Source organism: Manis pentadactyla, chromosome 2 (genome assembly GCF_030020395.1).
Source record: "Manis pentadactyla isolate mManPen7 chromosome 2, mManPen7.hap1, whole genome shotgun sequence".
Lineage (NCBI taxonomy): Eukaryota > Metazoa > Chordata > Mammalia > Pholidota > Manidae > Manis > Manis pentadactyla.
The window spans coordinates 100985898-101011007 of record NC_080020.1 but is presented as its reverse complement, the minus strand read 5'-3'; the positions used below and the strand labels follow the sequence as shown (position 1 = coordinate 101011007).

The following is a 25110-nucleotide window of genomic DNA, read 5'->3' as shown; positions in this document are numbered from 1 at the left end:
TAGGTTTAGTCAGAAAAGTAAAAAAGGCACTGATTTGGGTCTTCGTGAAGTTAACTGCAATATTCCAGAATAGAACCTAAACTTTAATTTGGGAAAAAAAACCCCCAAAACCTATAATGGGCCTATTGATTACAAAGAGATAAAGAATAGTGTTTATTCTAAAATAAGAATTCTGTTGTCATTCCTAGAGCAACTGGTGAAATTCAGGCAGCTTTGAAAATGTTATTTGCCCCAACTAAAATGACTTCCAAGGCTCCTCATGGTCTGGTCCCTGCTCACCTCTCTGACCTCATTTCCCCCACCTCCTACTTTGTAACAGGTACTGCAGCCACACCAAGGCCTTCGTGTCCTGCAACCACAGCGCTCTCTTCGGCCTCTAGCCCTGGAATGCACCATTCTGTGATGGGGATACTCAGGCTCCCCTCACGGCTCGCCTGCCCAAAGCCTTCATCATCCATGCTATCCAGGCTGAGAGGCCACTCTTTCTAGGGCGCCTTCTCAGACTCCAAGCCTAGTTGTTATTGGATCCCCAAAATGGGCCCCTGTGCATGGGGTCTGCATGAGCAATTTGTGAAGCTGACTAGAACAGTGCATTTGCCCATTTGTATTATTGCACTCCTTTCTGCAGGAGTCTTTTAAGACATTTTTCATCTAATTTCTCCTTGCTCTCTCCCATGAAATTTTAATACAGGTATACTTTGTGTTTGTTTGAGTACTGTGGTCCTCTGTCTGGAGGACCACAATCCATTATCAAATAGCTAAGATTTTATATATATTCCCTTCCCCTCACAGCCCAGCTCCTTATATCTGCAGCCCAGTGGTCACTCTCCACGCTGCGGCTGTAAAACTCCTGCCTTACAGCCTGGTTGCTAAATTCGTACTTGAGCCTTATCTTCCTTAAGCCCTTCAACATTTGACCGAAGCCTCTCATCAGGAAGGAATGCAAACTATTTTTTTTCTTAGCCTTCTCAAGAGGAAAAGTAGAATGTTCTCTTATTCTATTCCATACATTCTCACTTGGGTGATATTGCCCTCATGGAGGCCAAAATTAGTTCTCATGGAGCAAAAAAACAAAAGCTTCTCTCTCATCTGAGATGTCTGGATATGAATGCAGAAGGCTTCAAGGGAGGCACCTCATCTGGGAGAGTGAGGCCTGGACACAAGGGAAGGCCTGAGGAGAGGAGAGGAAGAAGTTTGCACCTCCACTTTGGAGAAATAGGAGAAGCTGGCCAAAGGACACAGGAGATGGCCAAGCTGCATTGAGGGCCAGCAAAATTGGTAGCAGTTATGATTTTTTCCCTCTATCACTTTCCAGGGGCTATCTTAGGTGCTGGGGATACATCGGTGAACACTGAATTTCTGACCTCAAAGTGCCACTGTCTGCCTTCCCTAACTGGAATATAAATCCATACATAAGGTAGATGCTGACAACAGCGATGAAGATAACATAGTGCTCTGTGATGGAGGACTCTCACTGGATGGTCAGGAAAGAGGAGAAACCTGCTGAAGTGGTGACACTGGCCCACAAGCCTGGATGGTAGACAGCAGCAACCTTGAGACATTCTGGGGGCGGAGCTTTCAAAGCAAAAGGGATTCCACATGCAAAGGCCCGAGGAATAAGCAAGCTTGTGTATTCAAGGACAGACAGGAGGCCCGTGTAGCTGACTCCTAGGATCAAGGGAGAGAGTTGGGGAGGGGGTCAGCAGGGACCACGTAAAAGGATTCTGAAGTCCATGGTAAGGATTTTGGATTTCATTCTGGTTACAAGGAGAGGCTTCTGATTGGCGTTTAAGCAAGGGAAAGACATAATCTAAACTGTGCTCTGAAACAGCTGCTGTGGTTACATTGTGGAGGATGGACAGATAGACAGGAGTGGGGGCAAGGAGACCCATTCAGAAGCCTGGCAAATTCTTGAAAAGGAGAAAGGTCGAGGTTGTTGTTGGCGAGGAGGAAGGCAGTTCAGGTGTAGGGTTAGGACCAAAGGGCAGTTTGGGGAAATGGGCAGAGGCAGAAGTCTCAGAAACATGGACACTCCATTTCAGCCTCAGCAAGTCACTCACACAGTCACACGGGCAAATGACACTCATATCTTGTCCTCCTGGCCTGTTTTAGAGGCCCCTGGAGGCGAGAAACAAGATACATTTTTCTCTTCTTATCCTGACAGCATCTTTAGAGCAATTTTTTAGAGCGGGGGTTGGTGGGGACAGAGGGATGACTGCGCAGAGCATGGGGGATTTTTAGGGCAGTGAAACTACTCTGAGTGGTACTGTAATAGAGGGTACATGTCATATACATTTTCCCAAAGCCACAGAATATCTGACACTGACAGTGAGTCACTGTGTCACTGCAGGTTCACCAGTTGTAAAAAATGTACATGCCAGTGGGGAATGTTGGTAACAGGGGAAGCTGCACAAGTATGGAGACAGCAGGTGTATGGAAAAATCTCTGTCCCTTCTCAGTTTTGCTGGGAACTCTTTCTAGTATTTTAAAGCTAATCCTTAAAATCTTATCTATTTCCTGCTACTGGCCAGTGAGTTGTATTCTTGTTACCACTCAGAGCAGCACTGGTGAACACATCTCTCAATATTTTATGAGCCAGAGGACATTAACATTATTTAACAGGGTACACTTTTCCCTTGAGGGCCACCACCCTGTAAAGTGCAGGTCAAAAAAGCTGAGAGTGAAGCACATTCTTATGGCATGTTCTTAAGTCTATATACCAAGATGTCCACAGACTAACAGAGTAATTAAAAAGGAGCTAAAGGAGACTGTTCCTTTGTGTTTTCCGGTTTTTACTTTTTATAGACATTTTTATTTCATTCTAAGAAAATGAACTTTTTTTTAAGAAAGTGGTTTCCAGTTTACCCATTCTAGAAAATTCTTGGGTGGAGAGGAAGTTTTCTTCACTTCAAACCATCTTGTGGGTATGTGCACTGTACACACACTATAGAAATAAAAAGCACAGACATGTTTATAGTGAAAAGCAAGTCTCCTCCCTGCCTCCCCAGCTCTCTGTTGCCATCTCAGGAGGCCACTGCTCTTCCCAGTGACATGGCTTTCAGAGAGATTCTATTTATATAAGCAAATACCTACTTGTAAAAAAGTATAAATAGTAGCATATTATTTGCTGTTCTGGACGTTTCTTTTTTTACTTAATGTGTTTTGGAGATCCTTCTGTAGCAGTGGATAAATAGTTGTCTCCTTTTTTAATGTAAGTTTAATATAAAGGCATTATAGTTAAGAAATTACATGTAATTTATTTTTGCCAATTCAATAGATCTTCTGCTAGATTAATCTTTGGTTTTCTGGGCTTTAATATCAAATAGCTTAAAGCTTTAACATCTTTCTCTCCCCTGTGGTTTTATTTTCATTATGAAGATTCCCCATTCTATGTTCCCCCATCCCCATCCCTCATTCTGAGGTTTGACATCATTATCTACTTAGTTGTCTGATTTCATTTTTGATGAGTCAAATACAATAAGCCCTGACAGATATGCCTCAGATGTCCCTTAAGGACAAAAGTTTAAATAAAAAAATATATATATAAGACAGAGGGCTGAGGGTCTGATGAATATTTGAGATTTGAATATGTATGTGTATTTTGATTCCTAATCAGTTCCAGTTAAATTCATCTATCCCCAGCTTTGCACCTGGTGTGATAAAGGCAGTCTTATTCATATTATAAAATGAGTGCACATCTCTGGAGTTTCTAAGAAGTCATAGTTCCTTAGATCACTGTAGTTCACAAGGACAGAACACTCAGGTATTTTTCAAATACTATTTCTGATTTTAACTGTCTTTTTCTTTTGAGGTAAGCAAGGCAGATACATTGGCCAACAATAACTGAGAACGTAAGGCCACTCCTCGACTGGGCAGCCTGAGCAGGCTGTGTGCCAGACGCAACTATGAAACATGCCCTATAAATAGCTGTTCATTGTCAGCGTGTGTGAAAAGACGAGAGTGAGTGTGTGGTGGTATGATTCAGGCATAATTAAGTGGCTGCATCTGCGCAGGGTTCTAAGCAAATAGCTGCTCCAACTGATAATCCAGTCAGTAGGCAACTGCAGGGGTTCACCATTGACTGAGCATAGACTGAAGGGAAGCTGTTGGATGCTGGTTTGGCCTCCACTATGGCAAAAATCATTTTGAGGCACCTTATAGAGACTCCAGTGCGTTATGAAGAGGAGTTTGAAGCTCGAGGTTTGGAAGCCTGCAGACTGGATCATGCTTTATATGCACTGCCCGGGCCAACCACTGTGGACCTGGGGAAAGCAAGGGCACCCCAGGCTCCCACACTGGACTCAGCGGCAGAGATGCCACCCCGGGAAGGGGAAGCCCGCTTCCAGATCCTGCTGGACGTGGTCCAGTTCCTCCCCGAAGACATCATCATTCAGACCTTCGAAGGCTGGCTGCTGATTAAGGCTCAACATGGAACCAGAATGGACGAGCATGGTTTTATCTCAAGAAGCTTCACCCGACAGTATAAACTGCCAGATGGCATTGAAACCAAAGATTTGTCTGCGACTCTCTGTCACGATGGCATTCTGGTGGTGGAAGTAAAGGATCCTGCTGGGACTGAATCGGTTCCTGTTCACTCACCATGAGGAAGATTACAGTTCAGCCAGTGGTACCAGGGGAATGTTTGTATTGTCCATGTTTGAAATGATTTTTATGAAGATTAAAAATATAGACATAGTTCCTGGTCTGTTGAGGTTGTCCCTGTTGTTCTTACTCAGATGAGAAAATTGTTAAATATCCTATAGCTCAAAGTGATGATATTCTGAAACCTGAAACATGGACACCTTAGGAGACTAGTTTGATACTAGAGAGGACTCAGAAGTATTTCATTACCCAGCAGTGCCAGAGAAGCTGCATCTGTAATAAATGACAAATGGCAAAAGAGCCATACTAACTTGCAGAATTCTTATCCATTTCATGAAAACTTTTTGTACTGCTAAAACAAGTTGTGATGCCTTTCACTTGACAAGTGTTTCTCCTCAGCATATTTTATTTAAAGTAGAACTTTGCAAATATAGAGTCTGGAGATTAAAATAGAGGATTTGGAAATTGGGTCTGAAATATATTTAGGATTCACTACAGTTGTTACTTCCTTAAATGTATGTTGGAATCCTCAGCTCTAAACTTTATTTTTAAAAGGTTCCAAATAAGTACCTTATTTTTTGAAAGCTAAACTGAATGCTGTTTGAATGTATTCTAAAAAACAACATATGTTCTATGGATACTTATGAAATATTGATATGATGTGTGTTAACTCATATTCTTATAAGTTAATATTAAGTTTACAAAGCCCTCTTAAAAAGTACAACTACTGAATTCAAAGAGTTTTAATCTGTGCTCTTTAGATGCTGCAACTTAAAATTTTAGATTTTGCAAGATGGCAAAATGCAATGCGCTTGCTCTCTGTGCGTAATGCTTAGCTTTAAATAGCCTGGCAGATAGTGGAAGCTGAGAGGTTATACAGCCTGCTGCTGAGTGCTGTTTGTCTTCTAACTGCGGCCTCCCCTCAGCAGCAGGACTGAGACATTGGTGAAGGTTAAGGATTTGCTTTAGGAATAGTGTCTTCAACAGCTGGTCTGTGACATTCCAAAGATTTTCTGTCTCATTCTGCACACACTAGATACTTCTGAGGAGGAAGTGGCTGCTTTTGCCCCACAGCCCATGAGAGCCGGTGAGTCCGAGGACAGCACTATGAATAGAGAAGGCTGGGTGTGGAAAACACCCGAGTAGATGCAGACTGCTGGCAATGCCGCCACACTCCTCTGGAGAGCTTCATTTGTAGCTCAAGTGCAACATGAAAGTCAAGAAGCAATAGTTGAAAATGAAATCAGAGTTACAAAAGCAGTTCTCAAAACAAATGTGATTTGAGAAAGATGTTTGTTTATAGTCTAATTAAATTGAGAGGATTGTAAAGCTATCTGCTAACGCTTGTTTACCCGAGTTTGTCCATCTAACTCACATAAGAAAGTTTGTTTGACAAAGTGATTATCACACACCACCTCTGCTACATTACAAAATTAATACTAATTAGTGCGGTAACATCTGCTGATATGATTAGAAGTGGGATACCGTTTGTCCCATGACATCTTTATCAGCGATTGGCAGGATAGTAGAAAACTAACTAGAGCTTTGGGATACCAGGAAACATAAAACCCCTTTCATTTGGCCTTGATCTTACTCTAGATGATGTATTACTTCTGGAAAAGTCCAAGAAGTGAAATTCTTACCTCAAGCAGCCACTGATAGGTTTTCGAGGAAACTTACATCTTTTAAAAATGAGAACTAAAATAATCACATCATCCAATTAGCATGTATTTTTTTCTTAAGAGGAATTTAAAGTCAAACACAGACATTTTTTGATTTGGAAAATAGACCAAACACTCTAAAATATAAAAACCATTTATTATTCCTCTATTACCATGACATAGCTACTTTAAATTTCTAATTCAGCCTTCTCTTATACATAAATACATCTCACTTTTTTGCAAAATTAGTACTATATCTGCATAGCGTTTGATATCCCAATTGTACTGGTTATTTTCTGCTGCCTTCCTTGCCTCCCACCAACCCAAACCCATCCTCCCTCTGCCCTCCTCGGCTCCACTCTGAGCCCAAGCACGCTGACCCCTATGGGCCATGTCAATCGTGTTTCCAGTTGGGTTCAGCCAATAGGAGGCATGGGCTGGAGACAAGATTGGAGGGAGAAGATGGTGGGCAGGAGGGGAGAAAGGTCAGGGCATTTCTTTCCCCACTGCCAGCCGCTGCAGATGAGGCTTGGCTGGGCCTGTGTCCCTCCATGAACAGAGCTTTGGAGAGATGGCCAGTCCTCCATGACTCTGGCTTGTACTAGGTTCTGGTGTAGAAACACCATTTCTTCCTTTTGCCTCTTCAGCAGCTGGGGTGGTAGTGTTTTCTGCCTATTCTTTTCCCTCGTATTTACCAATCCCTGTTCCCTTTACTTTGCTTGCTCTCCCACAAATGATCTTTCACTCAAGTCCCTTTCAGGTGATGGAACTCTGTTTCCTGCCAGAACTCTGACTGCTTGACTTCTTAAGTAATTAAAATAAAAACCTGTACAACACTTGCTTTTGCTACCGAACATGAACTGATTCCTAGGGCTATGCACTATTCCAGCACAGATAAACCATATTACAATTTAACCATTCCTTTCACTACCAGTCCCAAGGGAAACAGATGGCACTCTCAAATTAGAATGATTTATTTATAAAGAGATTAATTACAAAGGCATGGGCAGGGTGGAAAGGAGCTGCAAGGGATAGTGTGTAACCTGAGGGTAGGAGTGTGGAGCTATTATGTCCCCTAGGGCCAAAGGGCTGAGAGGAGGAAGCAGGTCTCAGAAACCAAAAAGAAAGTTGAGTAGAGGTGGCCATTAGCTGTGACTTTCATGACAGCAGACACAACCAGCCCACGGTGACCTCTCACAGGCACCAGGAGACTAAATACTTTCTCCCTCCAATCTCCTACCAGGGTATCCCATTGGTGGGACCTTACTGGTAGCCAGAGGGTGTGGGCTCCTGGTTGATGTATCTCAACCACCTCCCAGGGCAGAAGGCAGGGTGGAGAAAAAGTGGAGAGCGACTCCTGGGAGCAAGAGGAAATATCCAGCATGCCAGGAAAGTGAGTACTCTTGTTACAGCCCTCTCTTAGGAAACCTTTTCTACAAAATATTGCCTGAGACAAGGATTGAAGTGCTAACACTTTATTTGGGAAGTGCAAGCCCAGGATTGAGGATGGCCAAAAATTCTTAGACTCCACCTCTTGACAAGAGGAGTGGCAATTTGTCCTCCCCTTGAATGTGGACTGGCCTTGTGACCCACTTTGACCAACTGAATGAGACGGAAGTGGTTCTATGTAACTTGAGGCTGAGTCCGAAGAGACTTAAAGCTTCCATTTTCATACTCTTCTGAGCACTCCTTTTAGAACCCAAACCACATGGAGGAGCCCCTTGGAGAACCAGGCTAACAGTTCAGCTAAGCTCGCAGCCAAATAGCCAGCACCAGCTACCAGCTATAAGAGTGATCTCTCTTAGACATTCCAGCCCAGTTCAGCCTCCAGATGAGACCACATGGAGCAGAAGGACTGTCCAACTGTGCCCAGCCCACACAAAGACTCACGAAAATAAGTGACTGGTGTTGTTTCAAGCCACCAAGATTTGGGTAGTTTGTTCTCCACAAGAGATAATCAAAGACACACAATGACTTCTAATTACTTAGGTATCTTCTCAGAACAAGAGTACAGTAGTCCTCCCTTATATGCAGTTTCACTCTGATGGTTTCAGATACTTGCAGCGAGCTGATGTCTGGAAACAGATAGTCCTCTTCATGACAAGTAGTTAGAATGTAGTTAGAATGCTAATCAAGAGTAGTCTAATGCTATGTCACGATGCCCGTATCATTCACCTCACCTCACCTCATCCCATAGGCATTTTATCATCTCACATCATCACAAGCAGAAGGGTAAATACAATAAGACATTTTGAGAAGATCACATTCACATAACTTTGATTACAGTATATTGTTATAGTTGTTTTTATTATTGTTGTTGTTAATCTGTTACTGTGCCTTGTTTACAAATTAAACTTTATCATAGGTATATATGTACAGGAAGAAACAATGTATGTAGGGCTCTGTCTGTGGTTTCAGGCATCCACCAGAATGTGTCCTCTGTGGATAAGGGGGGACTACAGCATATGGCTAATTATCAGTGGTTCCTTTGTTTATGTTTCAAAAAAACCTCCTTGTATTATCTAGTAATATATATTGAGTTTCTATATTGGAGAACTAATTAGAATTTGTACATACCTCTTAATAGAATCCATTTCAAAATATATCTAAATAAAAAACTCTTTATATTTGATATTTATTCCCAGTTTTCAAAGCTACTCTTCCCAATACTTTTCATCAGAGCTTCAGAATACTTAGGAGCTATTCTTCCAAATGGTAAAACATATTATCATGCTACAATAATTAAAGCACTGTGTAATTGCACAGGAGATCAATGGAACAGAGTAGAAAACTCTGAACAGATCCCCATTATAAAAATTTAGTTAAAATAAATAGGAAAATTATTCAATATATGCCTCTAAGATAGCTGCAGAGGTATCTAGAAAAATGAAACTAAAAGCTTATCTCTATTGCATATTAAATACCAAAAAGTAAAATTGTAAGTGAGCTTAAAAGGTAAATGTGAAAACCAAAAATGCCATAAATATCAAGTGTGTGGTTATTCTTCATTCTCTGCCTTTCTCTGACGTGTTCTGTGCCCCAGGCGCTTGCTCTTCGGTTTCAGGGTGGAGTCACCCAATGGAAGGCATCAGCAAGAGAGCAGCAAGGAGAAGGAAAAAGAGATCCGGGTATTTTTTTCTCTGACTCTTGCTGCTTTGGTTCCAGGTCCTGGCAGGGGCTGCCTCCCTCTGACTGCAGCTCTCAGTAACATAAATGGAAATATTTATAAATTAAATATTTGTGATTTTTTTAGTGTATATTTGAGAGTAAAAAGTATGACATTTAGTGTTGATGTGGTAAAACAATATCTATTTGCTGCTGGTTTGTATCATAAATCAGTAAGACCTTTCTGCCAGGTAGTATGTTGAGGCTGTTGATATGATTTTCATAGTGGAAGAGCAAGAATTAAATAATTTACTTTAATGATATAGTAACAAACTTTGCACAAAAAAATGTGAGGTATTCTTTAATTTGAAGCATTGAAAGTACATGAAATTTGTTAAAGTAAAAAAACTAAAATCTATTTTATGAAATCCTCTATTGTCCATAAAAGTCATCTTCTAGAGTGGAATAATGCTCACTAAAGTTAAAGAAGGAAAGCAAGTTACAAAACACATATAAAATTTCCACCTTTAATTTCAGTGGGCATATTTCCATATAAATAAGTTTCTGTTTAGGACATTATTTTCATGGCAGTATTGTACTCCATAATAATATGAATATGCCATATTTATTGCATGTAGAGAAGAATCAAAGGATAACTTAAAAAGTGTCAAAAATGATTATATGATTGGAATTTTAGGGTCTTCACTTTAATTTCATTGTAGAAATAAAAAAAACAAATTATTTTGTAATCAGGAAAGAAACAGTAAATATTATTTAAAGTATTCTATAAATATAACATTTAATTTACAATCATCACAGTGTCTTGAAAAAATGTTCTGGCTGTATCTATATAGTATGCTACAATTTCATCGGAAAGGAAGTGTTTTACTCATTTGATGAACATATCCCAACTTTATTGAGTTATTCCAAAGAAATCAGAAACTTCAGAACAAATAATCCCAAGGGGTTATGACTCTATAAAATGCAATAAGTACAAATGACTTATTTTTCTGAAGTCTAGTTCTCAGTGCATTGAAAATTACTTTCCAATTTGAATTATAGATGTAGCCCAGAACTTCATTTAAGCTCAGAGTTTATTAGTGAGGAAAATCAAATGAGCTCTCTTGGATGAATGGCAGGCCAGGAAAGCATATCGCCTTTGCTCCCCTTCCCTAATGGATTGGATTGGATGGGACAGCCACCATCACTTCCCTCTGTGAAGTACTATACTGTGGTTGCTGTGTTTCTCAAAGCAGCTGCCAAGCACATACCATTCTCCTGAAACACTGCTCTTGCAAAGGGTAGAATTTCCCTGTGATTTTACTTCATCTCACCAAGCCCAAATTCCCTTAGCAATATTCAAAGCCTTGGAGAACTCAATGAAGTTTTAATTTTCTGTTGGTATTAAATGGGATACAATTAATCTCTTGTGAAGTTTCTTTTTTAATTATCTAGGAAATTCTAAATAGGTTTTTTTGGTGCTAAGTCTGTAAATCAATTTTATCCCTGAGAAAAGGAAGAAATAAATGGAACCTCTAAGGACTGTAGCTTTATGGCAAAAAAAAAAAAGGAGTAATTAGGAAGCAGGCTCTGAAAGCAAACAAATGTAGACAGCCAGGGGTTTGAGTACCACCTTCACAACTTTCTAGTCGGGCAACTTTGGTCAGTTTGCTTAATGCCTTTATGTCTCAGTTTCCTCATCTATAAAACAGGGATAATAGTACTCATCACAGAGTTGTTTTTAAGATCAAATGAAATAAAGATGTAGGGTGACCAACAGACCAAGAATGCCCAAGCCTGAAACTGGGACATTCCAGGCAGACTGGGACGGTTGGTTTCCTTATAAGACGTCACATATTTACACAATGATAAATGATAGCCATTATTGTGTATTACAGACATTTTTGAGAATATTGCCATGGATATGTTTTTCTATATAGGTTAATTAGACATATCCTGACTTTGCCTTTTATTAAAAGACTGAAAGATATAATTTAAAAAATAAAATGCTTCATTAGTGGATCATTGTCACTGTCCATTTCTAAGGTCTACTTGGTTATTCCAAAATTCTGGAAGTCATTTCTGTTGCTTACTGAGACCAAGTCTTAAAAAAACTTTGCATGCTCTGAAAGTAGTATGCAAGAACAAGTTACTTCAAAAGTGTACCACCTTTACAACTTTGATGGCAAGATGAAAAGCTTTGTCATGTTAAATGAACTAGAGAACAATCTTTTTAGTACAATGAATTAGAAGTCATTTAAAACACACCAAGCTTCCTGAGACAAATTTCTTGTCTGGAACATTTCTAGTTAAGATGGCTGACTGAGCATATTTGTCTCTCCTACCTGTCAATCCCAATTTAGTGACATAAGTATCTCTTTTGTCCTTACTCTCTGGCATTGCAGAGACCAAGAGGGGCTTATCAGGTGACCTCAGATTATAATAAACTTCTGGCTGACCAAAAACAGTTGAGATCACATTGACAAAACAGGGAAAAGGAATGCAGGGCGCAGTCATTGTTTTCCAAATTTGTCTGGTTTTAAGAATTACCTGGGGCTCTTATAATAGTATACATATTTCCAGGCCCCTCCAATAGAGATTCTGATTCAAGCGGGAAGTAAGAAGCATTCAATCTGTAATTGATTGGTGTCCCCTTAGATGTTTAGGATAGGACAAGTTTGGAAACGGTTCTCAACCACGGACTGTCACTATGCCAGGGCGCCTCCCCAGGATGCTAATGTTGCACAGTGCTTGTGTGAACATAACACACAAAAATCAAACACTGGCAACAGGATAATTGCTGTAACAGAATTTTAAGTGGAAGTCTATATAGCATTTAGATACTTCATTAAGGTTTGTTAACTTGACAAGGTTCTAGATGTCCTTAGGAGCTAGACTGACATAGGCTGTCCTGGTAGTTTTCCAGCAGATGATAAAACCCTTTTTAAGGGATAAGGGAAAACTACTTTCATGCAAGTCATTATTTTTCATTGATTTATTCCTGTTCTTATTTTCACTAAACATAATACAATGCTATCTTTTATATATAACACCAGGAAATGGGTATACTATTCCTTCCAGAAGGGGCATTCTGAAAGAAAAGAAATAACCATGTATAGAAAGACATGTTGTAACAAGTTGACATTTCTTTCCTGCTCTCTGCTTAGTATAGTACAGTGTTATATGTATAGTGCTTTTTCTTCTATTTTTATTTTTATTCTCTCTATGGAAGTTCCTAGATATTTTTTAAACTAGCTCTTTACACCTGTAAGAATTCATTTGCCTTGGGTTCTGTCTTCTCTTATTTTGATTTTCTTCTATTTTCCTCTTCCACAAATGCTTCATTTCCCCTGGTGCTTACTTTCTGTCCACCTACTTGCCTTTCTTTCATTTTCTCTTTAGCGTTTACTGCCCCCTGTTTTTTTATCTAGAGTCCCTGAATTACTCCTTGGCTATTTGGGGCCAGATGCCTGGTAGAGGATGACCAATTGCACTAGCTTGCCCTGTACAAAACCCCCTCAGTCCCAGGCCAACGAGGATGGCTGGATCTTCTACTTAACCAAAGACTTGGGGAAATAACATATTGGCTCTAAGGTTGTGGGAGGAGTAACAGCACTTGGTAGCACCCTGCTGTGTTGCTGTTGTTTTTAAATTAGTAACTGTTGGAAGAGAATGCAAATGCAAATAAAATAAATAGGGGTCATAACCAATGGTTAGCAAGATTCAAATGACCTGAAGGACCAGAGAAGCGTAGCATGTGAGTCAGAGACTTTGAAGACCAGTGTGGGACTGAGTGAGTCCTTAGCACTGTAGGCTGTGATGCTCACGTGCAGCCTGAAGCACTGCCTGCCTGGCCCTGGAGAAAATAGGACATCTTTTGTACTGGGGAGTTTTGAGTTGAGTAAAAACCGTTGTATTGATGTAGTCTGCTGGAGTCCAGCTCTGGCGAGTCCAGGAGTCCCTGAAGGATGAATGGTGTTGGCGGTTGACGAAGTGAATGAGGACACAGACACTAGCAAAAGCTGAGCCTGGCCTGTTTTATTGAAATTTAGCAAGGTTATATATGTTTTGAGTATGCAGTTTCACAAAGATTAGATCATTTGATTCTCTCAGAAAAAATGTTCACATAAAGGTCAATCTTTAAAGATTAGAGTTTATTGGCGCCTTAGCGATTAGTTTTTTGCACTTATGCTTGCTTGGCTTTCCTGGCGGTCTTGGAACAAACATGACTTGTTCCCTCATGCCTGGTTGGCCTGGGCCTTACTTACAGTTTCCTTATTATTAATTCTAAAATAGCCATGGTTACTATTCATCTGATTAACAAATGTAGCTAAGTCTATTTTTCTAGGTCTAGAGCATTATGTGCAGATTTAAAGAAGATCAAAACAGTGTATCATTAAAGTAGTATAGCAAGACTAAGCTAATTGCAATTGTGGGAACTGAAAACTCAGTACTCTTGGGTAGGTGCTCAGTTTCATAGAGACGAAAGCATTGCACCTGGGGGTATGAGGTAAGGGGATAATGACCACTGAATCAGAAGGCACAGGGACCCAGTCGGGCCACTTCTCTTCCTAAGTGGGGAAGCAGGGGCATGTCTGTCTTAGAGCTTCCTTACACCATTTACATTAATATCTGTAGTAGTGATCTTTTTTCTATTGGGAGAGTCGCTGTAATCATGCCAGGCCCTTTTACATGCCATCATTCATGCTGACTTTCCTTTATTGTTCTATTATTCCCTGAGACCCAACAGGTCTAGGAGTCATTTAGAAATTCCTCATGGGCCGAGTTGGGCAGGGAGAGGGAACTGGAACCTACTCAAACAATTCTTATTTATTATAACTTGATACTTGTTTCCAATATCTTCTCTACATCACCCTCCTATTATTTTTTAATAAAATGTTGAAATAGTAGCTAAAAGTAATAAAGATTACAGTTTCTAATAGAAAGCTGTTTAACACAGTTTACTTTTTCATAAAAGATATTTAAATCTTGATGTAAAATAAAGATGGAAAGTAGAGTTTAGTGCAGTAGGAAAGCAAGTGTAGAGTGTCAGATCCATGCCTATAAACTCGGTATTGATCCGAGCAAGACAAGGGCAACAACATCCACGGGTGCAGAAGATTTCTCTCAAAACTGGAGGGGTGAGGTTGTGAGCCTCACCTCTGTTGACCCCCAATTTCTCACCTGATGGCCCCCCTGAGACTGTGCCTGCCTTAGGTTGTTCCTCCCTTGAGGAATCTTACCCGTCTCTGGTTAACCAATCATCTTCTGGGGCCATACAGGGAAATGTAAAGTTGATAAGTGAGAGAGAAGCAATATTCTTTTGAAAAGGTTAGATTTTTACTTCTTTGCAGATTTATGCCCTGTGGCTTCTATGCCTAGCAGTTATCTTGAGGTATCTTTACCACCTGGAAGAATTAGGGAGGTCTTGCCTCTAACATTTCTCCCAAAGTATTTTAAATTTGTTTTCTAATTTAGGTGTGTAAGTTACCAATAACAACATTTCCAAACACCACAATAATAAGGAGAGATAGCGGGGATGTTCCTTTCAGAAGTCTGCTTTGAGGTTCCTTCTTTCCAGGAGTCTGGCGGTGCCATCAGACGGGCGGTTTGGACTGGCTCCTGGCATCAGTCCATTCCAGAGAAACTAAACGTCAGGAGGAGATGTCGAGGAGACAACAATATGGCTCTTCCTGCTCCTGGAATTTCCACTGGGGAGCTGAACGGGAGCTCTCTCAGGGGCTCAGCAGAGTCCCACAGGTCTTCCTGGGACTCTCTCTAGTGTTCTTGCTCAGCACTAATTAAGAGAAGTAGAGGGTTATAAAACCAGCTTCTCCACCCCTGTCATTCTATCATTTAAAGGACCATTCATCTTTTATCTTCAGATTGTCTTTGAGAGTGCCAGTATCCTTGGTAAAAGGCCATATGCTATAACTAATCTCTGCTAAGATGCTACCTGCTGACGTGACGTAGAGGTTTTATTTTTAGGAGCCATATGAAGAGTAGGTTGGTCATCCCTTCACTCCCCTGTGAGAGAGGGTTCCTGCTTTCAAGCACACTCTATATCTATGTGAAAAATAAATTTAGACCATTCTGAATACATGACTAATTCTTTCATAATTCATTTCATTCATTCTAGTGGAAATCATAGAACTGTGGTATTATTAACAGATGAAGGGAGTGGAATTCAAGGCTCTTGCATAGTTATGTGGGAAGTCAGATGAAACCATTCTTCCTTGCCTTTGTTTGGCAAACTGCTTAATGAACAATTACTATGTACTGAGCACTCTGCTTGGTGTTGAGGACAAAACAATGAAAACACTTCAATTCTTGACTTCAAGGCACTTAGAGGATGGCTTTTACAAAGTTACATATATATATATATATATATATATATATATATATATATGAACAAACTGCAATAAGGGTTACCAGTGCTAGTGTAGAAGCATATTCAGGTTACAGCATAAGTACAAAGAAGGATGTGGTCAATTCTACCAGGGCTGGAGGAGGGAAGTCACCTTCACTTCAGGGATCTAGCCTACTAGCTCTGGAGCATAAGGTTTGTGACTGTGTTTGTTTTATTCTTCATTGTACCCCTAATGCCTCACACATAATGAGTGCTCAGTAAGTACTTTTTAAATGAGCAAAGGACAGTGTTGCCATAAAGCATGATGGCTATGGGGCAACGCAAGTATTTCAGGCCAAGAGTCATGGTGCTGCATGATCAGGTCTCCTCGCCCCTCCCTCTCCAGTGGTGTCTCCCAGGCACCGTTCCCCTTCTGCTATACTGAGGAGTTTGAGCTTTATCCTAAAGGCAGGGCTGTGACAGAATCAGCTTCGTGGTTTAGAAAGCTAACTGGCTGTAGTGGGAGGGTGGATTAGAGGAGGGGGACTCTGGAGTTGGGAAGATCACTCAGACCAGCAGTTCAGCTGGGAGAATGCATGTAATTATCACCTGGTATTTTCCAGGGCCCACCCCAGACCACTTAAATCAGAATCTCCGGGATGAGATCCAGATATCAGTTTTATAAATTGTCACTGGTGATCTAATGAGAAACCAAGATTGAGAATCAGTCATGTAAGTTAATACAGTTGCAGAACATAAAAGCCTGGACATAAATAAAAGGGCTGTGAGAAGTAGAGGAACAACATAATTAGGTAACAGAGCAGGGGGTGATGAAGATGGGGGGGAACTGAATTACAGGTTCTGGTTGGAGTCATTGAAATTGGGGGGTAGGGTGACCAACCTTTTCAATTTGTCAGGGTGTATCATGGTTTTAGTACTTAAGGTCCCTCATCTCAGGGCAGTATCACCTTACAGGAAGGAGAGTGATACCCTTTACCAAGACAGGTAATACAGGATCAGTGTGGTTGGGAGAAAGATGATTAATTTTAAACATGGGTGACAGCTGCTAAGTATTGGTGACTAATGCCAACCTAAAGTTCACAGCTGAGGATCAAATGAGCTGAATACCATGCATTCAAAATTCCTAGAATGACAGCTGTTGGGGCCATTCAATCCTGGACAGGGCTTGCTAAGAGAAACTGGGAGGCAGAACCAGTACCACCACTCACCCCCTAATATAAGATGAGGCTGAAAGGGAAAGGGCCACTGCCTTTTGTGGAAGTATTTGTTTCCCAGAACAAGGGAAGGATGGGTTGCTTCTCATCCTCAAAGCCACGGGAGGGAGCTGTCAAGAGAACTGCTCATAGGTTTGTGGGTATCTGATGTGCCATTCACTGTCTAGACAGTTTTGGGGTGCTAGGCTCTGTCTAGCCCCTGTGCTACCAGGGTAGAGGAAAAGTACATTGGGAAGAGATGGCACGGTGGGGAACTGCCAGGTGTAGCAGAGTCAAGACCGTCTCCACTCCAAGCCCAAGAGGTTTAGAAGATGCATCTTGCACAAACCTGAAGACCTAAGAGTTGACTGTGGTGAGCAGATCATACTGGAAGCTTTGGTCTTATGGGGTGACAGGGGCACAGACAGAGGAGTCAGATATAAGGCTGTTGGCTCAGGGGTTGGCCCTGAAGCTGAGAATCAATTTCTCTCATAAGGGATGGAGAGCACCTAGAGTTGCTGCTTCAGAGCAAATCCCTTGTGGACAACGTTATCAGCCTCCATCCATCTACACTGAGCACAAAAACAAGCTGGGTCCTACAAGAGCATCTTTCCTTCCTTGTTCCTCCTCCCTGACCATTACCAGCAAGGTGTGTGACAGAAAGACAGCAGCAGGTGTGTGTGAACCAGACCACATTCTGCATCCCTGTTCTGCTGCAAGGTTTGGGAGAGGAGGTGGGAGGGAAGAGAGTCATTAACTGGATATCAAACTAGAGCTCTGAAACAAAATCACTAAATCTTGAGGACAGGAAGTCATTGCCTTAACAACTGGAAGTAACTCTTCTAATAACTGAGAGTGACCAAAAGTTATAGCACTGGGATAAAATTATTAAGGAAGTCCCCTTTTCTTGGAAAAGAGGACTTGACACCCAGCAGTTATTACCACGTGGTGAGCAGCTCTGTGGAGAGGCCCTGGAGGTGAGAACCTGAAGCCTTATGACAGCACAGAGTGTCCTCAGGCCCTTTGGATGACTGTGCAGAATGGACAGCTTGACCGTGACCTCCTGGGAAGTCTTGAGACAGAACCTGGAGCTACAGCACGCCTGCATTCCTGACCTCCAGAAATTTGAGATAATAAATATTTGTTGTTTTAAGTTGCTAGTTTTGAAGTCATTCGCTGTATGACCATATAAGGAGTAAGAGTTGCCCTGAGTTGGGTCAAGGGGCCAGGCCTTTATATCTGACTCGCTGATTAGTCATTAGGTGCAGTCTGCTGATGACTAATCAACTAATCAGTTGAAGGAAGCATCACTTTGGATGAGGCAGTTTTCTTCAGCTAAGGCAGCCCCCAAGAGGCAAGTCAGCTAAAGGCTGTTTTCCAATGACATTCTGACCTGCTGGGTGACAGTCCTTTATTCTGAAGAGGAATCTGGGCAGCTCGTCACAGCATTCACAATAAAGTGTTTAGTCTGAGGCTCCAATAGGCCTCTGGAAAGAAGCTTCTAGGTACTCACAAGCCACGAATCAGAGCTTTGAGAGCCTGGGAGCCTCTGCCCGTGTTCTCCCCTTGTTACCACCACTCTCCTTTTAAATGCTGGGGTTTCCTAGGATCTCATCCTAGACTTCTTCCTACATCTCTGAGGAGAAAAACCAGGCAGAGCAGTGTCATAAAGCAAGAGAAAGAGGAATTAGGATGAAGGAGGAGTCTTGGGAGAAAATAGAAAACACACTCAAGGAGAGTGACAGAAAACAGATTAATGAAGGGACTGTAGACAGAATTGAGGTCAGGGACCACGAAGCACCTCCCACCCCTAGGCTTGCAGGGGTGAGGCAGGGCGTGGGTGCCCTGGCTTGGAGAGGGGGGTCTTTGTGGAGGAAGCTGTTTATCAAGAGCCACTGGACACAACCAACCTGAGTGGCTCAGAGTGGCTTAAGGAGTAAATAGTGGTTTCACTCTCTCTTGCCTTCTGGGTTCCTGCTGAAGATACTTGGGAATCAGATTCTCCCCAGCCCCCAAGGGGGTAAAGGCAGAGGAAGGCAGAATGGATCTTCAAGGGTAACAATGAAAGCTGTTAGAATGAATGAAAGACAAGAATTATATATGTTCATGGTGATCTCCCTTTAGAAGCAACATAAAATAAACTGCAAATGTTCAGTACATTATTGTTTTCAGAATGGTAAGAGAGCAAGAAACTGTTTCTCTCTTCCCCTGTAAGTGTCCCTGGATGCTGCTGACAGATCTAGGTAGAGACTATTGGTCTGACTTTTGGAGTATTAACTTTCCTAGGCACTTACATTTGGTCCTGTATATTGACGGCATCAGTATCAATGTTGTGACATTGCTGCAAGACCTTACCACTAGAGGTAACCTGGAAAAGGGTACAGCAGATCTATTATTTCTTAAACTGCCTGTGAATCTTCCATCAGCTCAGATAAAAAATGTACTTATATTATATGCCACTTATTCCACTTACAGTAATCGGACTTTAAAAATCCATATAGAGTTCCCCAGGAATCGCTGAGCTAGTTTGTATTCTAATCTTAGCAGAATGAAAACTTTGCGTCCTCTGATCTGCTATGGCTTGGATCCTGCTTCTGTCAAATACAACTGTTGTTGCCTTTCATGCCTCTTTTCTCCCAGATGAATACAAAGGAAACAAAGCAGAACGCTTAGGGCTTGGTTTTACACAGATAAAAGACTAGCTAGTGTCCTCTAGTGGCAAACAAACAAAACACCTGAAGGGCAATTATTTTTTACTTCTTAAGATTCAGACTGAAATTGATCCCAGAAATACAATGTAATGCTATTGAGTCAAACAGAATATTTGGATAGAATTTTAACTCGTACGCCATCCTGTAAAACAATAAAGGAAAACTTCCTTATCTGTTATAAAACAAATTGCAGTTTAATCATATGAGTAACAAAAGAATCAGAGCCAGAAACGATTTTCTTTCTCAATCAAGTGTGATTCATTTTTGCACTCACGACTAAGCATTACATAGAGATTCTGGTAGTTCAGCAGGACGAATTAATAGACTGCTTTCTAAGTTCCTAATAGTAGTAACTCAGTGATTATTTCACAAGATTTCTGACAGCTTAGAAAAAGGAAATGTGCTGTAGATTCTCCAGTGATCCTCTCTAGGCATTAGTTGTTACTTACAGAACCCCCTTAACTTGACATTATCAGGGCTGTTCCCACCAGCTTTGAACTCTCAAAATCACCATTTCTACCAACACTATTGCCCCTGAAATTTGATCAGGGGAGCATTGGAAAATGGTCAAAAGCATGAAGCCAGACAAATTTCCCAGCTTTATTGTTTATTGACCGCGTGAGCGCTATGCCCGAGTTTCCTTATCTATACAACATCAGTGTAATACCAGCTGCTTCACAGCATTGTTGTAAGGATTGATTAAACTCATATATGGAAAGTGATTAGAACAGAGCCTGGAATTATTAGTGAGCAGCTGTAATATGCCCATTCTTCTCAGCTATTACACAGCGTGCATCAGAAACTTGACATACAGTCCTGCCCTCAAAGACTTTGTAGTCTACATGGACGATCTTACTAGAGGGGTGGGCCTTTATCACACTTTATGGTTACCAGGAGGAGGGCTTTTGTTCAAACATACCCCAGGCTGCTCATGTTCTTTTTTTCTCTGGAAGAACTGGAGTTATTTCCTGGGAGTGGAGTGACTTTCGGGCAGCCCCATGAGGAAGAGATGCCTTTTCCCATGGCATTAGGGACTCATTTGACTCTCATTCTATAGTACCTCCTACAGTTTAGTTCAGCCTACAATAAAGGTGTTCACTTGGGTTCTCCCAGCCAACCATTTGAAATTGTTTTGCATTTGCTCAGAACTCAGTCTGAGAAGCGAGGCGCTATTTATTCAGGGGACCCTTGGAGATCCCAACAGAGCATACTGACCCACAAGTACAGTTCAGTTTTAACTCATATGGCATGGACTCACCATACAAATGTTTCCAGAAATGAGAGGCTGAAGTAACAGAAAAAGGTTTTGTGGAAGTGAGACTTAAGCTGGCTCTTGAAGAACGGGATTGAATTTGGATGGGGAGAGTGAGGAAAAAGGAATTCTTCTATAATCAGAGAATTTTTTTTCTAAGACTTATTAGCAGTTTTTACTTCTGTGAATTGCCATAAAATAGGAAGTAGTATTTCTGTTCAACTACATGGTGACATAGCTAAGTTGTGGCAGAGAAACAGGCGACAGGGTCTCTTGCTGCCTGGTTATCCAATCCCATGTGACCCAACTGCCAGGAATGTTCCAAGTACTTTATACATATTAGTCACTCCTTACCACAATCCTATGATATAGAAATTATTTCCTCCATTTTACTGGGAATACCAAAGCATAGAGAGTGGTAATTTTCCCAATGTCAGTAAGAGAACTGGGGTTTGAACCCAGGTTCCATTTTCTCACATTATCCAGCTTTGTGATTTCTCAGCCCAAGTGATGGGCTTGCAGTGGTCCCTCCTTGTGAAGGGGGCAAGTGAAGAGACCAGCCTGGCCAAGGTGAGGGTTTGGATTTTGGAGGCTGCAAATTGAGCTGAGAGGTAGTGAAGCTGTTTGATGGAGGGTTTGAAAAGCCAATGAAGGAGTTTGGATGCGGAGATAAAAAGAAAAGGAAAGAGTAATCTTTCATGTTCCTCCTCAAGAACAATTCTATTTTGCTCATATTAATTCCTAAGATTTCAAGGATTTCAGTTTAGTAGAAAGGACATAATGCAAATATGAATATATGGCACAACAAAAACTTGATCCTTGATGCCCTAGCTGGCCACTGGTGGGCAGGGCTTGTGGAGTATGTTCTCATCCTTTCTTTCCACTTGCCTGCCTAGAAGACAAGCAAGGCTGGAGGTACGAATGTGAGATTTTAAAATACATTTATGAGCCATGAAGAGAAAACAAAAGTTCCTATGGCCAGGATTCTCACCTGGCCCTGGTCAGCTTGTTCCCTATACAAGTTTGGGCAATGCCTTATTATTGACTCTACATAAAGGGCTCCGCCTAGTGCTCTGGGCTGCACGATTGCAGGAGATCAGAGGCTGGAGTGGTGGCAGCACCAAGGACAGAGACTAAGACGGCTGCAGGGCAGAGACCGGTTTGCTGCAGGAAGACTTGTTCTGAGGCGGATGGGATTCTGGCACTTGACCTGCTATGGGGGGAATAAAGTTGGGTATAAACCATTTCACCCCAAGAACATTCCATTGTCTTTTTTCTGTCTTGCTGAATCTAGAGTTACCTTGCCCAGGGCTGCAACCCACTGGCAAGACAAGCTGAAATCATGAAATGTGAAGTTCCCTGCAAAAAACATGCTAAGGGAGATAGAAGAGAAATATTGATAGAAGAGGAAATCTGGGTGCCCAGCTGGAAATTAACTGATCTGCACAGTTTAAGACATTTCCTATCAGTGGTAGGCGATGAGAACTGGTACAAAGCCAGGAAATACAACAATTAGTTTAAAAACACAAAAGAGAGGAAATGAAACTTGGCTTCTTCCCTTACAATGGTATTGCATTAGATGAAGAAAGGGATGTCTGGTTAATATCAGCATGTTATCCTATGTATATAATCTTTCCTGTATAAATGTCATGATTATGTCATTGTAACAGTCCAGTCCCACCAGGAAAGCATAAACCATTACGACTACTTGAAACAGGAGAGTTAAAGCAGATAATTTGTTACACAGATGATAGAAAAAGATGAAACACCAAATAGGCAGCAGTGAGGCAACCCAGAGGCTAGCAACCACAGGAAGTACCTCTCCTCTACGTCTAGAGGGGAAAGGAAACAGGTGGTGTTCCTGGAGCCCAGAGAGCAGTTTCACTTGCAGAACCTGGTAACAGTGAGCCTGTCAGGGGGAACCTGGATGGTGAAAGGGAGCAGCTGCCGTGGGCTGGAGAGATACTATGGCTTTCCCTACCTCCCACTCCAGCACTTCCAGTGGCCAAGTCTCACTGGATGTCAGCTGACAGGTGATCCTGGGAAAGGCAAGGAGGAGAGGTCAGGCCCCAGGGTGCAGAGCAATGCGGGTGGACTGGCAAGGGGGCACCCTAGGGCAAACGTGTCCCAGACCTGATGTTTGGCCCATTGTGGGAACCATCTGGTCCTTGTACAGAGGAGCTAAGGCCCACCTGAGCTGAAGTAATTCTTCTAGGCAGTCACCACAGTGCTGTCTCCAGAATTCAATCAGACTCTTTCAGCTTCGGTTATGGAGGAGCCAAGGTGTCTGATGGGGGCTCTCATGGTAAGCCATATACTTTCTTCTACAAGAGGGGGGCTGTTGAGGGCTAGAGTGAAGGGTCAGAGAGAAGAGCCCCTGAGCACCCCCCACCCCCTGCTTGTCGAGATGAGAGCAGAATGGGACATGGGCTGGGAGAGCTGGAGGTTTAAGAGTTGTGGTAGTAATAGACACCTGCACCTTATAAGGTTTATGTTTCATATACTTTCTCTTCTGTTCCCTTTCAGTATTTTGGCAAACTAAAAAAGACATCTGAAGCCCCTATGTGTGGCACTGGTGTAAGGATTCGAGTGATGATGGGGTGGGTAAGTGGATTTTCATCCAGGCTTGTGCCATAGCTTAGAGTGGTAGTGGATCCCTGAGGCTGGTGGCAGTGGGGGCACTGGCAAGAGAGAAACCCAAGGGGAAAATGAAACCCAGAAGAGCAGCTCCAGGTAGAGGGAAGAAGCTGGTATGTGCCCTAAGCCTAATGCTAAAGCTTAGTTATTTGGGGTTTTGTTTTTAAATTAAAGTGTTGTTAATAAACAACCTTAAGCTGGTTTCAAATATACATCACAGTGGTTCAACACTCCCTATAATCAACATATTCTGATTGTGAATTATTGTTCCCTTTTATCCCCCTTGCCCTCCCCACCCCTCACCTACCACAACCCCTCCCCCTTGGTAATCACTAGTCTCTTCTCAGTGTCTGAGTCTAATGCTGTTTTGTTCCTTCAATTTTGCTCTGTTTTCATATTCCACAAATAAGTGAAATCATATGGTATTTGTCTTTCTCTACCTGGTTTATTTCACTGAGCATGATACCCTCTGGCTCCATCCATATTGTTGCAAATGGCAGGATTTCTTTTCTTTTTATGGCTGAATATATTCCATTGAGTATATGTACCACATCTTCTTTATCCATTCATCTATTGATGGACACTTAGGTTGTTTCCATGTCTTGGCTATTGCAAACAGTGAGGTGATAAACATAGGGGTACATATGATCTGTTTTCTTTGGGTAAACTCATAGGAGTGGAATTACTGGGTCAAATGGTATTTCTATTTTTAGTTTTTTGAGGAACCTCCACACTGCTTTCCACAGTGGTTGCACCATTTTGCAGTCCCACCAACAATGTAGGAGCGTTCCCATTTCTCGGCATCCTCACCAGCATTTGTTATTTCTTGTCTTTTGAATAGTGGCCACCCTAACTGGTGTATCTCATTGTGGTTTTAATTTGCATTTCCCTGATGATTATGATGTGAAGCATCTTTTCATGTGCTTATTGGCCATCTGAATTTCTTCTTTGGAGAAATGTCTGTTTAGGTCTTCTGCCTATTGTTTGATCAGGTTACTTGTTTTTTGGGTGTTTAGGTATATGAATTCTTCATATATTTTGGATGTTAACCCCTTATCAGATGAGTCAACTATGAATATATTCTCTCATACTGTAGGTTGCCTTTTTGTTTTGCTGATGGTGTCCTTTGCTGTACAGAAGACTTTTAGTTTCATGTAGTCCCACTTGTTCATTTTTTATTTTGTTTCCTTTGCCCGAATAGATGTGTGCAGGAAAAAGTTGCTCATGCTTATATGCAAGAGATTTTTGCCCATGTTTTCCTCTAAGAATTTTATGGTTTCATGACTTACATTCAGGTCTTTGATCCATTTGGAGTTTACTTTTGTGTATGGAGTTAGGCAATAATCCAGATTCATTCTCTTACGTGTTGCTGTCCAGTTTTGCCAACACCAGCTGTTGAAGAAGCAGTCTTTTCCCCACTGTATATTCATGGCTCCTTTATCTTATATTAATTGAACCTATATGTGTGGGTTTATATCTGGGCTCTCTATTCTGTTGCATTGATCTATGGGTCTGTTCTTGTGCCAGTACCAAATTGTCTTAATTACTGTAGCTTTGTAGTAGAGCTTGAAGTCAGGGA

At 41.6% G+C, this 25110-nt stretch overlaps 1 protein-coding gene across 1 annotated transcript; it reads left to right on the top strand.

Moving 5' to 3' along the window:
* The first annotated feature begins 3963 nt into the window (after positions 1-3963).
* HSPB3 (heat shock protein family B (small) member 3) lies at positions 3964-5848 on the top strand. Its single transcript, XM_036900370.2, has one exon. It carries the CDS (start codon positions 4131-4133, stop codon positions 4602-4604), a length of 474 nt encoding a protein of 157 aa, XP_036756265.2. The 5' UTR covers positions 3964-4130; the 3' UTR covers positions 4605-5848.
* Positions 5849-25110: the final 19262 nt, after the last annotated feature.

Excerpts from the sequence above, each read along its gene's own strand:
- HSPB3 (XM_036900370.2), top strand. The coding sequence starts at position 4,131 with ATGGCAAAAATCATTTTGAGGCACCTTATAGAGACTCCAGTGCGTTAT.